The 16,206-nt window shown below is 39.6% G+C and overlaps 1 protein-coding gene across 3 annotated transcripts in view; it reads right to left on the reverse strand.

Moving 5' to 3' along the window:
- LOC127506406 (piezo-type mechanosensitive ion channel component 2) overlaps positions 1 to 16,206 on the reverse strand; it is a 108,228-nt gene that overhangs the window by 51,887 nt on the left and 40,135 nt on the right. For all 3 annotated transcript variants that reach the window (XM_051882864.1, XM_051882863.1, XM_051882862.1), the window contains exons 4-5: positions 15,454 to 15,496; positions 5,771 to 5,930 (exon numbers count right to left, since the gene is read on the reverse strand). In XM_051882864.1, coding sequence (XP_051738824.1) covers positions 5,771 to 5,930; positions 15,454 to 15,496 — 203 coding nt within the window. The remainder of the gene's footprint in view (positions 1 to 5,770; positions 5,931 to 15,453; positions 15,497 to 16,206) is intronic.

Consider the following 16,206-nt stretch of genomic DNA (forward strand, 5'->3'; position numbering starts at 1 on the left):
TTCAGTTTCAAAAACAACATCCGTCAGCTTCAGATAAACACATTTCTGGGGTCAGCGACCAGCTTGGTGAATGATACTTAAAACCAAAACTCAACGGAGCCTTACTTTGAGTATTGACCTAAATCATGAGGGAAGATGAGGATGAGTGAACCATTGACATTCAAAATGATGCCACACACACACACACACACACACAAAGATTAATATACTTTCACATTATATAAAGTTAGCTGCATGAGAGGAATTCAGTCTGAATGTTCTGAGTGTTTCAGACATTATCTGCTCTGGTTTGGTGAACAGATCAAAGCGAGGTTTGCTGATGTCGGCGCAGCTTCTCTCAGCCAGTCAAACTCTCTAAACGCTGTGCTGTGTTAAATATACTCAGATTGAAATAATACAAGCCCCGCTGAGCTAAATCAGTTGTTTGTTTGAACGAGCCTCGCTTCGCTGTGAAAACAAAAATCTGACAGAGTTTCCCTCCACTGTATTTACCATATTAGCAGCATGAATGAGCTCTCTGTGCAGTTCCCACACAAAACAGCCAGCATTGACTAGTTTAATACCTCTAGCTGATCATCGTGATGGACAGAACTGATGAGATGGTGAAGGATGAGTTTGTCAAGCATTCCCACGTGTGGAAGATGAAACAGGATCAAATGTTCATCGACTAAACTTAGACAAGAGATTCACGGTCTGATTCCACCTTCATCTGGTTATTTCAAGTGCACTCGTAATCATAAATGTTAACCTCTAGAGGTGTGAGGAGAATCTTAGCTCAGAGATTGAGTTCACAAGAACAAACAATAAGTGCAACCATAATCAAAGTACTCTCTCAATATTCAAAGTGCAAACAGAGACCAAATTTTTCTTCAAGTATCATACAGAGCTGAGAGATGGTTACAACTACACAGCCCAGCCCAAAATGGGTTTGATATTAGAAATCTAGATATTGTATGTAGCCTAATTTGCGCACATCACGGAGCTGCTCTCAAAATGCAGAGTATTGAAATCCCTTTTGAATGCGCACATGCATTTTACTTTCGCTTTTGTGATCGCACGTACTCTGTGAGCAGCGAGAGGTGGTGCTGACGTGTATTCTACAGGATCAGACATTTGTGAGACGTTTAGCCTCTGCTGTGCAGCGAATCCTCTGCCATGGTCTCGTCAGTCCTCTGGCCTTCAGTGAACTGTGATTCCTGCTGACTGTGTGCGACTCGTGCTGGATGAGCAGACGCTTTCGCTTGAGAACTGAAGTGACTGTTATCAAACTGAATTAAATGTTTTTTATTCCCATAAAAAAGCAAAACGACAGTGGATGTAAACGTAGCGGTGGCATGATCTATGGGTGATATCGCGAGACAGCTTTTCACCTCAATGAGAAATCTTGTCATATTTTAATATCGTGAGATCTCGTCCCACCCCATTAACCCCCCAAATGACGTCTAAATATCCTCCACAACGGACTGAAAACTGACATTCAGATCTGCCTCCATTTAGTTAGCAATGCCCAACTTCCTACAATCCAATCAGTTCCCACATCTATTCACGCCCTACATTTATTTTTCATATCATAAGCCGCTTCACTCAGATATACGTCACAATAGGGAAGAAAAGACTTGTGCAATTTCCCTTTCACCGCATCAGCCAATCAAAGTGAAGATGTGGAAATAATGGAGATCGTTTGTGCTGTCCATCAATAACGCCGATCGGCTTGATTAGTTTTGATTTATATCTAATGAATGATTTGAATTAGTAATTAAGAAGTGCATCAGTAGTGGTCAACAGTGACGTCCGGAGGGGATATCCCTACAAGTCCCATCAAAATATGAGGAAAATAGTTTATATTTTTAAAATATTTTAAATATGAGGGAAGAACAAAACACTAAACTTAAGGTATTTATTGGGCACAATTATTTGGCAAAAAAAGTAAAACTACAGCGACAGGTTTTATTTTACTATGCAAAAAAAAAAAAAAAAGCATACATTGACTATAACATAATCAGTTATTAATATTTGGTTGGTTCTCTCTTGTTTTTGCATGTGTTCATAATTTCTTTGTATGACAGTCTGGACAAAAAGTTATGCCTTTTGTCATGTTTCATTGTGTTATTATCACAAATAAAACAACTGACTCTGAGCACAACGACGCAATGTGCTTACAGATTCTTTAATAATATTTGAATAAAGGGTAAAGATGGTAATTTTTCACTTTTGGTCACTGCATCAGCCAGGCCTATTTATATAACATTATTTGGCCATTTTGAGATTATTGGCATCTGAAGAAAACCATGTCCTCCTGTGATCGTTCCCTCTTATGTCGATTTCAAAATCACTGTCAATCTACCAAATTAAAATTTCAGATTTAAAATTTTTCCTGACCAGCTGCAAACTGTGACAGATGTTGTTGTTGTTGTTGTTGTTTGGTTTCTATTTCTGTGGCACTGAACTGTTAGCCCCGCCCACTGTGGAATCTTATTGGTCAGAATCTCAGCTCCGTTCTCATTTGATTGGCTGTGATTGTGTTCTACTGAACTGCAGTTTCACACTTCATGAACAATTTTCAACATTATTACAATTAAACATTCATCCTAGTGAACTATACTTGGAGTTTACAACACAATAAATGCCATTTTATAAGAGAAGTCACAGATATTTATTTATTTATTTATTTATTTATTGGCTAATAGAAACTCTGAATGGCCGGTAACTTAATTTAGTAGTCAGATTGGCTGGTGAGTGAAAGTTAAATTTAAACCTTATTATGAGTAAATAATGCATAAAAACGTCTTGTGTAGTATAAAACAAATGTTTATATTTCTCATTAGCCTTCATTAATGTATATATCTATCAGCGTCAGTGATTGTACGAGTTTATTGTGCTGTTTTATGGTCAGCTGTCACTGTTTACATGCTGCCCTGAAGAACTACTGCTGCCTGTTTTTCTTGGATTCTGTAATAAGAATAATAATATTAAAACAACTTGACTTCATTCACACACCTTTAAACACTTACAGCATGGTATTAATTATCTGCCTGTCACGATCCATAAAGATCTGAGCATGAGAGAGAATACCAACATTCACCACCATCAAACAAACGACCTGCCGTCCCACAGCCTGTTTACACACCAACACCTACTGTATATGACAGAGGAGGATTAAACTCACGAGAGAATATGGATCAGAGAGAGAGAGAGAGAGAGAGAGAGAGAGAGAGAGAGAGAGAGAGAGAGAGAGAGAGAGAGAAATATAGAAGAAAAGAGAAAGAAAAAGTAATGTTGGGGGAGGTTGGTAACTCTAGCACCGCCACCGAAAAAACAACAGCAGCAAATGTATTCCAGATGTGAACCTGCTGAACACACACACACACACACACACACACACACACACACACACACACACACTCACACACACACACACACACACACACACACACACACACACACACACACACACACACTCACACTCACACTCTCACGCACACACACACACACACACACACACACACACGTGTTGGAATGCAAATGCATTGTTAATGGCATTAAGAAAGTGAGTGATTAGGAAAGGTGTGTGTGACAAAGCAAACGCTGAAATGATGATTAATGTTTTGTGGATTAAACTTCTCGCTGGTTTATGAAAAGATAAATGATAATCACAGCAGCTTGTGTGTTTGATTATACAGACTCAAGCCATGAAGAATTACATTCATAACATACTTTCTCTTGACAGAACTTCATATCAGCGTTTACAGCATGATCTCATAATCAGCAAACATTTAAAGGCTAAGTTTCCAACACTGATAATAATCATAAATGTTTCTTGAGCAGCAAATCATCATATTAGAATGATTTCTGAAGGATCATGTGACACTGAAGACTGGAGTAATGATGCTGAAAATTCAGCTTTGATCACAGGAATAAATTACACTTTACTATATATTCACATAGAAAACATTGTAATAATATTTCACTGTTTTTACTGTATTTTTGATCAGTTTTGGTGAGCAGAAGAGACTCTTTCAGAAAACACCGAACCGAACGATCTGCCAGAGGAGTCACAGCTCTCTTTAACGAGCTCCACACTTTATTAATTAGAGACACATCACGTGCCATGTGACAGATTCAGTACACTCTCTGTCTGGATTCCCAGACTTCAGATATCAAGCAGGACATTTACCTGAACAAACACTGACTCTGATTGCAAAGGAAGCTGAGAGGAGCCATCAAAAATAAACCCTTTCTACCAGTGCAGCGTGAAGAGGTAAAGAGATGGGCGGATGGGCAGAAATTAACCAGAACAATACACACGTACACGATCTTTCCTTAAAGTTCAAGAAAAGAACGGCACATTCCAGTTCCATAAGGAATCAGTGCTGTTGCTGTTAGTGTTGTTTAGGTGATGTGTTTCTGTGTGGCTTCTGAGTCGCATTTAGTTTTGTAATGAAATCAACTCCTGTTTCTTCAAATGGCTCCTCTGTTAGTTTTCTTCTATGGCAGCCCCAAGAACTGTACAGCAAAAAGTTATGAAATTCGACACTAATTGAGGATGGTCTTGGCAGTATTTGATATTTTAAGTAAAACTACTAAAAACAACAGTCTTGTCTAATGAAATATGAAGAGATGCAGAAATATTATAGACACACGTCTGGATTCTGATCATTGCATCAATATTTCATTTTAGTTTTCATAATGCAATTTTAGCTACATAAGCATCCATAAGCTATAGGCAGGAATTATATATACGTTGTGCGGATGGAGATGTTTTCATAGGCAGAAGATCAAATTCAAAGCAAGCACTTAGTGGAAATCAATACACTAAAATATTTTTATTCTTTCTAGATCAATTAACTGGTCAAACACATTATATTTAAAAGATTCTGTATATTTTTAGATCCAGTAAGTGAGAAAACGATCTCTTGAAAGTGAATTACGCCACATGAATCTCCACTAGTTTACTTGTGCAGCCGATGACTTACTGACACAGAGAGTCCTCGCTGACGCGAACACACACTTATGTGTCGTTTCAGACTGTCATATTGGGAAAAAATGCTAATATATCTAATCAAAACCATGTGAATATTTCACCAATGCTTTTACTATTTGGATTAGGTCATCTTCCTTGGATTTTCCATCCCTGTTCTCATACGTGAGCTGATCAAACTCAGAATCTGATATACAGAGACCGAACAATCCAGCTCATGACAGCCTGTGGAGAAACTGCACTTGCATAATCAGTATTCATCCAGATAGATTTGTTCGCTGTATTTTCCTACACAGAGCCGTGGATCATAATTTACAGCCAAAGCAGCCTTTGGCTCCGGCTAGAAGTGAAAGTCTCCCGCAGCGATGGAGGAAGACGGACCTGAAGATGCTGGCTCAGTGTTTGCTCGATGAAAGTCATGTGGTGTGAGAATGACAGAGCACGAGTGATACGGGTGAGAGATGATGTAACTATATCGCAGTAGAAGTGGACGACAAATCGATATTTATCAAAAAAAAATAATCCACACTTTCAATAATAAACTCTCGAGTAAGTTTGATCTTTTTAAAGCATTTATTATCTGTGAAAAGCAGTTTCTTCTCCTTTAATGGAATGAAATGAATATTGTGATAAATATTGCTATAGAATGATATGGAATAAAATATATTGTGATAGTGCCTGAGCATCAACACTCAGATTCTAGTCCTCACACACACACACACACACACACTGAAGAACACAAACTGCTCATTCTTGTGTATTTCTGTGAGCGTGTAAAAGTGTGTTTCTCACCTGGTCGTCCACCTCAAAGTCACTGTTGTGCTGCGACACGTCCTTCAGCGGCGGCTTCTCCAGACTGCGGCACAGAAGCCATGTGACCAGGCCTACGACAAACATGCCGATGTCGGGAATGAACACTCGGATGCCGTTCCCGGCGTCTGCACCTCGGACGCTGCGGCGAGACAAACACACACACGGTTACGTACTTCCATCCCTCAGTCAGGTCAGGTCATCCCATCCTGAACTTGCACTGCTGACATGTGGAGCGCTCAGTGTTTTGATAGCGCCACACAGCCTCAGTGTTTACACTCTCTGGGAAGTCATGGTTTACTTACAGTTGTCTCTGCATATTAAACTGGGATAGGAGAAAATATATTAACACAAGGTAAATATATACACATGCAGTCAGAACTGTGAAGTCCCTCTTGAGCCAAAGCAACGTTTAAGATGAAATGATTTTTTACGAGAGCTCTTAGTGCAACAATGAGCTGCAGTGCCTCTTAAAAACACACAAAAACACTCTGTGCTTCAATAAAAGCCTGCGATTCCCAGTATCCTCGCTCAGAGCGCTCGCCCGTCTGGATCTCATTTCCGTGCTCTAGTGAGCAGTCGAGAGTCGAGAGTCATTTAATGAAAACAACCCATTCAACCCTCTTCAGAGAGCGAGCTGAAACTCATACTCACACGTCCATATCCACACTCCTCAGCTGTGAAGATGCTCGCTTTCAGATCTTTAAAGATCAACGTAACGTCTGCATGACGTAAACCTGTTAGAGAGCTGATTCAGCTGCGTATGAACGCAGGATGATAGTTTCTATAGAGCTAGTTCACAAATACAAACACAGACACAAACAAGTCAAATATTTTGCAGATGTCTTGCGATACAGAGTTTGGGAAAATATGGCAAATTCTCCAAAATTCACAGTATATTTTCAGTGTTACTAAAAAAAAAAAAATACTTTGTGTATTTGTATAATGCATGTGTATTTTAACATAACACCACATTGCCCTGCAAGTTATAATTAGACGCAATTCAATTAGCAAACTAATATTAAACACTATTATTAAACTGAATGTGAAAGACTTTGACTGGGAAGTTTCTCAAACAGGTAACACTAAATCACAATAATGGTCAAAGTATTCAAGAGAAAGAGATTATGGTGTAGCCTGCTTTATATTTTTCTCCTTTATTTAGTGAATTCTTGTTGCGTTACAACAGAAACGACCCTGATTTTCACAGCAAAACATTTTCTTGCAACACAGTGCAGAAAAATCATGTTAATTCTTGGGATTTTTACATGTGTTGTAGCTCAAGTCTATCTCTGCCATCTGAATAAACATCATCACCAAAGCATAATAAACCATATTTCACGGTTACCTAATTTGAGTTTGTAATCTGAAATGAATGTGATGATGAGATAAAACACTGTACTGTATAACAGAAACAGACTCGTCTTTTATTGCGATCAAGGAGTGATTTGCGATTCACGAACAAAAGACTCTTATGAGTCAGTACTTAAAAGTGAATTAAAAAAGTTAAAGTATTAACCAGTGTAGACTGATCCACAAGCAACTCACTCTTGTAAATCGTTTTGAATTAAACTCTCAAAAAGACTCGTTCATAACGAGTTACGGTTTGAATCAGTCTGATGAATCCAACAAAATGGTTACCGAATCACACTCGCGTTACTTTCAGTGTCCGTCTCGAGATTAAGTAAATTTCGTGTATGTAGGGTTTATAGAAAAACAAATCAGTATCATTAATGACTGATTCTTCATAGTAGTTCTGAGCTGCAGGAGTGTTGACAAACAGCACGTGAAATTATGATGATACAAAAGTTCAGTAAACGTGAGTAACTTACATTTGCGACACAATATTTTCAGTTACTTTGTCTATTTTCATTCTGTCAAACAAACCAGAGCAGAATTACCATCACAGCAGTGGTGTTTCCAGAATGAATCAGTATTTTGAACAAATCATTTGAATTAATGATTCAATGAATCACTCATAAAAACAGTCACTTGCCGCCACCTACTGGCCTGTCAGTGTAAGCTGCCGAAAGATTCATTGAAAATCCCTAACAAACAAGTAAATAAATAATAAAACTTTTGCAGTGTTCTCTGACAGAGCGTAAATCTTAAAAACTGTATTGGTGATTCTAACAATGTTTACAACCATGTTTACTCTGTTATTTCTTAAAGAGCACCTATTCTGCTTTTGTCCATGTTCATCTATCTTAAAGTTCCAGTTCTTCTCTATATCAGTGTCAGTGTTTCTGAACTCCCTGAAACGCCTTTATTGTAGTCTTGAGTTTTCTTCACAATATTCCTCATTTAAATAATTCATATGCAGAATAAAGGGGCGGGGCCTGGTTGAGTTAGTGAGTAGTGTGTTGAAACTGGCTCAGTAGAGTAAGTCCACATATACATATGGGTTGTTTTTTGAACATTCAAGCATGAAAACTGTTCTAAAAGGGCATAATATCTCCTCTTTAAATACTAAGATAAGGGGAGAATATTCATAATGGTATCTTGCCAAAATGTCAGCAGGAAAACAAAGATTTCGCAAGCTTGTTGTGCTTTATTGTTGACTGCCTAACACCGTAAAGAAAAGTTTGGGCACACTGAGGCAAAATCTCTGCGTTCAAAGCGAAGCTTCCCTGACTACCCTTGACGCAATCGCTTTGAAGTGTGCGATATTTGCTTCATAAAACGTAATAAGTGGCAGACGTTACCGTTAACACACTGACAACAAAACCAAGTGTGAGCGCTGCGATTGGCTCACGCCGCAGATGCACTTTGTAATGACGTCTCGCTGTATCTAAACAGTTTACAGTGTTTCTCAGAGAGGCCTTTCATCTCAGCAGGCTCATAAAGAGAAAACCCTGAGCAGACGAGCAGACAAAGAAGGAGGCCCACAGATGGCACTGATTTAGGTAAAAGCAATGAATTATGGGAAGCACTGAGCTGCACGGTAAAAGTAAACCTTCTACTTTCAGTGCTGGACACTGAACGAGCAATTAAGCCATTGAATTAGAATCAAGAGCAAACTGAGATGTTGATATTCATGGATTAGTGGTGAGGTTAGTCATTCTGTTTTAATGAGCGCCAGTGAACACAGAGGAGGAATGTGGGTTGGCGTTACACCAGGTGTCTCAGCGGGCCGGCGGAGGCAGACGTTACCCTCGCCTTCCCAGGGTGAGCGGCACAACTTCAGTGAAATGGAGCAGAGATCAGCTGCTTCCAGAGCAGCCAAAAACAAACTGTCCAAACAAACTGAGCTAAAGGAGCTTTTAGAAAACAAACTGAAAGAGCATTACTGATTCCAGAAAAGGCCTGCTGGAGCTCGACGTCTTCTGATGCTTTAGACACGGCGTATAACACTGCATTAAAATGAAACTGCAGTGAGTCATGCATTTCAAGAGCTTTAGACTTTAAGAAACAAAACTCTTTTATTCACTGGATTACAAATAAAATTGGCAACACTTTACAATAACAATGAGTCATACATTTGTTTCAGTATTTATTAATCTTTGTAAATGTTAATGAATGAAAATACAACTGTTTGTTTTTAGTTTATTTTAGCTGCAGAGCCATTAAATAATATTAATATTATTACCTAAAACTTGATTTTAAGAGTGTATTAGTGAATGCTGAAATTAACATTAAGGGGTGGTTGATTATGATTTAACTTTTTTAACTTTAGTTAGTATGTAATGTTGCTGTTTGATCATGAACAACATCTGCAAAGTTACGACACTCAAAGTTCAATGCAAAGAGAGATATTTTCTTTTACAGAAATCACTTTTTAAAAGGTTGGTAGGGACTATAACGAGCTTCTTCCAACGACATCACTAACCCTAAAATTTACATAAACCCCGCCCCCAAGAACACACAGCAAAGGGGGCGGGGCCATGTTGGGCTGCTTTAGAGAAGAGGAAGAGTTGTTGTAGTAGAGTGTTGTTGTCATGCCGTCATTTTACGCCGGACTGCTTCACAAACGAGGGTCAATTCAACACAAAAGATTAACATGACGGCACATGCTAGTGGATGAGTTGAATCAACTCCACAGCAACTACATAAATTTATCCACTAACCATTCAGAAACGTCTAAAAGTTGTAACTTCTTCCTGAGTCTCTCCATCAGTGTCGACTCCGGTTTGAACAATGTAAGGCTGAACACCGTTACTGACAATCCTCATTTTGGCTGCGTGAGATTCTCCAGCTTTGTTGTTGTTGAGCTGTTAAAGCTCCGCCCTCTTCTGGAAAGGGGGTGGGAGCAGCAGCTCATTTGCATTTAAAGGGACACACACAAAAACGGCGTGTTTTTGCTCACACCCAAATAGAGGCAAATTTGACAAGCTATAATAAATGATCTGTGGGGTATTTTGAGCTGAAACTTCACAGACTCATTCTGGAGACACCAGAGACTTATATTACATCTTGTGAAAGGGGCATTATAGGTCCACTTTCACTTAAATTAACAAATGCGTTAGAAGTATTTTTCATTGTTTATGTTAATGTTATGTACTGGTTTGCAGAACGCATGAATGAGATGTCGGAGTAAAAATAGACTGTCTTTATTTAGAATCCATAACACTCAGGAGATCTTTGGAGAAACGTATAGAAATAGCAAAATCAACATAATCCATAAACAAGAGGACAGAGAGAGTCCTGTGGAGGCACGGACAGGGAATGGGAGAGTCAAGTCTTCAAGTTGAAGGACCTTGTTCTGAATTCTTTACTAAACACATTTCAAAGGTCCAGCAGGCCGTCTGGTTGAGTAATCAAATCTCATCTCATCAACAGTGACGTCTGTCATCATACTCACACAAGCTTTTCAGCAGTGTAGGACGGGTGTGTGCTATTACTGATGTGACATGATGATTACATGATGTGATACATTACTGTTACAATATGTGCTTCATTAGCACTGTGTCTCCCAGTGTTCTGTCACTTAAACAATCACACAAAAAAAGCCCCGCATCACGCGTGACCTTTCCAACGTGATTATGTAATGCCTGGAGCATCACAGAGCAGTGCAAGACGAGCATTTGTGCTTAAAAAGTATATTTTTTTAAAATTTCTTTTAGAAAATGTCAGATGGTTTCTCTAGATAAGACCCTTATTCCTCGTCTGGGATCATGTAGAGCTCTTTGAAGCTGCACTGAAACTGACATTTGGACCTTCAACCCGTTGAACCCCAGTGAAGTCCACTATATGGAGAAAAATCCTGGAATGTTTTCCTCAAAAACCTTCATTTCTTTTCCACTGAAAAAAAGAAAAACATGAACATCTTGGATGACATGGGGGAGAGTAAATTATCAGGAAATTTGAATTCTGAAGTGAACTAATCCTTTAAGCTTAAGTAGATCGTAGAATCACTGCCACCAATGGTCTGTACGATCAACTTTGCTCACGATGCTTTTGAGAAACACACCCCGGATCAGTTAAACTGGTGTGTGAAGCATTAGAGATGACTGTTTTGCTCCATTCTGTTCAAACACAATGATGGCTGTGAGGCTGAATCATTCGACCTTTCTGTTTGCTGAGTGAGTCGACGAGAGGCAAATCCACTGTGGACAGAAAGGGCCGAAAGTGGAGTGGAAGCCATGAATCATATGTACACTTCATTCTCCACTGAGTCATGCTAGCTTGATCCTATAAAAGACTTCTTGTTGGCTAATAAATTCGAGTGAGGTTAGCCAACGCGACCTCCTCCTGCTTCCGACTAATTCGTATCAGCACAAATATCTCGAACATCTTCATAATGAAACCCCTGAACCCCACCGACAGAAATTACACCCTAATTATTTGTACAGAAAATAACAGTGAGCCCAAATGGAGGAGCAGTGCATGCTGGGAAGAGAGCATCCAACGATGCTTTGGCTTCTCTTGTGTCCAAGAGCAACACGCGGCACAGTGCTGCGATTCAGGCTTCATGTAGCATTGCTCATAATGAAGCGCCTGTTGCGATCTCCCTTGTGTTTTAATGCTCGGGTTTAATCGCAGATTCAAGAAAAACACACATGATTTATGCTGCGTGAGTCCAGTTTACAGAGAAAACACACAAAGGATTATTTTGACACGTCCGCACGGCTCGACGGCCCCATTAGTGACAAATTAGAGGAAGTTATGTGTGGAAGTGTGATCTGATATGGTTTATCAGAGAACGTCACATGAACAATGATTTGAAGAGTAATCTATATTGGTAAATTATTAAAAGATCAGACATGGCTGAACGGAGAATATTTAAACAGTTGTTGTTTCTTAGAAATCGCTAGACTAAACAAAAGCTTGTTTGGGTTAGAAAACCTGCTTGTAAAACTCATAATTTAAAGTTGAAGGAAACTGATAAAGTTTGGACAATACTCCATGGACCCTGGTACAAGAAATGTTGATATGATAAAGCAAACAAAGGCAGGCCCAGCTTCAGCGCACATGCATCTGATTACAGTCGGAGCCAACGTCCTGTCACAACCGCCTGCTCTACATACCTTTCTTTATTAAATATTTCTTTAATATTCACGAAGTTCCAATATTTTATAGTGTCAGCATTTTCTATGGGAGCCCAGCTGAAGCTTTTCTTTTTGAGGGTCGCAGGACCTAAAAACCTGGACCTTCCCACTTCAAAAACTTGTGTGGCGATGCTAGGGTTTTGTGGAAGGTTGCCAGGGTGTTGTTATGCAGTTGCTAGAGTGTTGTAGATGGTTGCCAGGGTGTTGCTATGCAATTCCTAAGGTGTCCAGAGGATTTTAGCATGTTGTTGTGCAGTTGCTAGAGTGTTGTAGATGGTTGCCAGGGTGTTGCTTTGCAGTTGCTAAGGTGTTCAGAGTGTTTTATCGTGTTGTTATGCAGTTTCTGGAGTGTTGTAGATGGTTGCCAGGGTGTTGCTAAGCAGTTACTAAGGTGTCCAGAGTGTTTTAGCATGTTGTTATGCAGTTTCTAGAGTGTTGTAGATGGTTGCCAGGGTGTTGCTATGCAGTTGCTAAGGTGTTCAGAGTGTTTTATAGTGTTGTTATGCAGTTTCTAGAGTGTTGTAGATGGTTGCCAGGGTGTTGCTATGCAGTTGCTAAGGTGTCCAGAGTGTTTTAGCATGTTGTTGTGCAGTTTCTAGAGTGTTGTAGATGGTTGCCAGGGTGTTGCCTTGCAGTTGCTAAGGTGTTCAGAGTGTTTTATATTGTTGTTATGCAGTTGCTAGAGTGTTGTAGATGGTTGCCAGGGCGTTGCTAAGCAGTTGCTAAGGTGTTCAGAGTGTTTTATAGTGTTGTTATGCAGTTTCTAGAGTGTTGTAGATGGTTGCCAGGGTGTTGCTATGCAGTTGCTAAGGTGTCCAGAGTGTTTTAGCATGTTGTTGTGCAGTTTCTAGAGTGTTGTGGATGGTTGCCAGGGCGTTGCTTTGCAGTTGCTAAGGTGTTCAGAGTGTTTATATTGTTGTTATGCAGTTGCTAGAGTGTTGTAGATGTTTGCCAGGGCATTGCTTTGCAGTTGCTAAGGTGTTCAGAGTGTTTTATATTGTTGTTATGCAGTTGCTAGAGTGTTGTAGATGGTTGCCAGGGCGTTGCTAAGCAGTTGCTAAGGTGTTCAGAGTGTTTTATAGTGTTGTTATGCAGTTGCTAGAGTGTTGTAGATGGTTGCCAGGGCGTTGCTAAGCAGTTGCTAAGGTGTTCAGAGTGTTTTATAGTGTTGTTATGCAGTTTCTAGAGTGTTGTAGATGGTTGCCAGGGTGTTGCTATGCAGTTGCTAAGGTGTCCAGAGTGTTTTAGTATGTTGTTGTGCAGTTTCTAGAGTGTTGTGGATGGTTGCCAGGGCGTTGCTTTGCAGTTGCTAAGGTGTTCAGAGTGTTTTATAGTGTTGGTATGCAGTTTCTAGAGTGTTGTAGATGGTTGCCAGGGTGTCGCTAAGCAGTTCCTAAGGTGTCCAGAGTGTTTTAGCATGTTGCTATGCAGTTGCTAGAGTGAAGCATGACTTCCCCTGTTGGAAATGAAGAGTTTGCATTATTTAGGATTCATGTTATCTAATTGCAGACACCACAACAGCTGCAGAAGGCATTATTATGTAACCTGGCTCTGGGTTCTTCATCATAACACATATGGTTTGTGCTAGACTTCCAGACACTGCTTCTCCTCTACAGTCAGGTAAATTACAGATGTCTGTCACTAACATCATACAGATTGAGACTAACATGCGTGTTTTAACCACATCCAGCTGTTGTGAGACTCTCAGTGTTCAGACGGTCTTCTCCACAGAGTTTTGATGACTGTCAAAAGCCTCCTGCCCTCTGTCAAGTGGGACAATGAAATGCAAATGCTGGGTTAAAAATGATAAATCACTAATGCTGTAATTGTGAGATTTGACATTCCTAAAATCTAGCCAAGCATATGACAGTCTGCCAGGTTATCACACATTAGCATGTGAACGTGTGTGTAGCCTATGGGTATTTCTTCAGCTATGGGTCATGTGATCTTAATATATAGAGAATAACGAAGTTAAACATGGACAAAAAGCACAATATGTCCTCTTTAAAGATATTAAATGGCCTTAAAACAGACTTTTTACAATCTTACCAAATTATCAAATTTGTCTACGATCAATGTTCAACAGTTGCATCATAAGAGAATTCTGCCAGAGTCTGCTGACGCCATCTTTATTTTCGAGTCTCTGCTGTCTGATTAGCTTTCATCAGCGTCAGTCACCTGCTTCCCAGACTCCCACTGTTTCAACAGGAGGCGCCCATTATTACAGCCCGAGGACTGCCGCAGCCAAAGCAGATACCGGCCGCTTACAAAGAGACAAATAACGTGCGCGTGAACAAACATGATTACAAAGATGAAAAAGAAAAGAGGGACTTGTACAAATGATGCCACCCACAATGTCCTAATGACTGAATCAGTCAAATTTAGGCTGGTGCCACAGTCCAGTGCCAGTCTACATGTGTCTAGGGGTATAACTGATTAATCTGCTTAAGAGACGGTTTCAGCTTTGAACTTCAACATTATATAATATTCAAAATTATAGTTAACAAATACTTCTATTTTCAACAGCTTAAAGTAAAAAAATAAATAAATAAAAGTGAAAGAGGCTTTGTGTAAAAGAAGTGAACTTAATTCTATTAAGAGTGAAGTTGTAGTGTACTTCAAATCATAGAAGTATATTTTTTAAAAACTGCACTTGCAGATAATATAATATTAATTAAATAAAAGGCTACTTAAGTGCACTTAAAGAGAGACACTTATGTAGGTTAGGTATAGATCTAACCTAAACTTAACTTCATTACACTGATAGCAGTCGTTCTGGAGCTGTTTTGGCATTTTAGTTGATAAAGTGCATCATTAAAGTTCATATTTCAACAAATACTGTGGTTGGATGACAATACCAATATATTGTTTTTCTGCTTTTATGAAAAATATTTTCCGATATCTTTCATCAGTCTGCCATATAATATGTGAGAGGGAACAGATGGACCTGTTTTATCAGTTTCAGTTACATTACTTTGTTATTCAGTATTCTTAATATTCAGTTTTTTCAAGTTCTGATGGATCATCATCCGTCTGACCCACGTCCAGACCGGTAAAATCAAGCTGCCCAAACCCTCCAAAGAAAACATCACACACTCCGCAAAGCGAACAATAGGTTTCTGTTGCTAACTTTCACACAGTTCCCGTCTCTAATCCGAAGAAAACAATATCTCTTACCTTTCGAAGCCCAGCTGCCGTATTGATCTCTCCCATGATGAACCTGCGAAAACAACAAGAAGGTGTTCAAAACAGCTTTCGATCTATAACAATCACATGGTGTGATGTGATGGCTGAAGCTCAAGGCTGGTAATCAAAAGATTGCTGGTTTAAACCTCAAAAGTAGTGAACCATGAACCATTAAGTGTTGACTGGATTGGGAAAAGTCTCTAAATGACAGGCTGTTGGAAGGGAAGGCTTGATGACGCCAGAAAAGACATTTCAGAGTCATTTATAATTTATGAAGACATTTTTTTCCCCATTGGAACAATATTCAGAAATTATTATTCAGTCTGACCTCATTAGTATTCATAGGGCTTCAAACTGTTCTTATGTTCAACTGTCCACGTCATCAGATTCAGGGCATGACAGATGTTGTACCTGGAGCGCACATGATCCACACACCTCACTAACATCTGCACAGATCCAAACCAGATGCTGTTCACCACACACAGCGCAGACGCACCACACACACACACACACACACACACACACTGCAACAGATCCTGCTCGTTTCACACGCCGCGATGCCTTTGGCACCTCTGGATGTGTTCATGTTTTTTTGCCACCAGATAAAGTGCAAACAAAACATCATGTTGGTTTGGAGCAGAGACTCATATAACGTCTCCAGACGCTTCACTTCAGTCAGAAGGACGTCTGTTTACAGGGACACTTCCAGGTATTCTCCAGCGGGAATTCTGACTGCGTCCCTGC

This window comes from Ctenopharyngodon idella, chromosome 23 (assembly GCF_019924925.1).
Source record: "Ctenopharyngodon idella isolate HZGC_01 chromosome 23, HZGC01, whole genome shotgun sequence".
Lineage (NCBI taxonomy): Eukaryota > Metazoa > Chordata > Actinopteri > Cypriniformes > Xenocyprididae > Ctenopharyngodon > Ctenopharyngodon idella.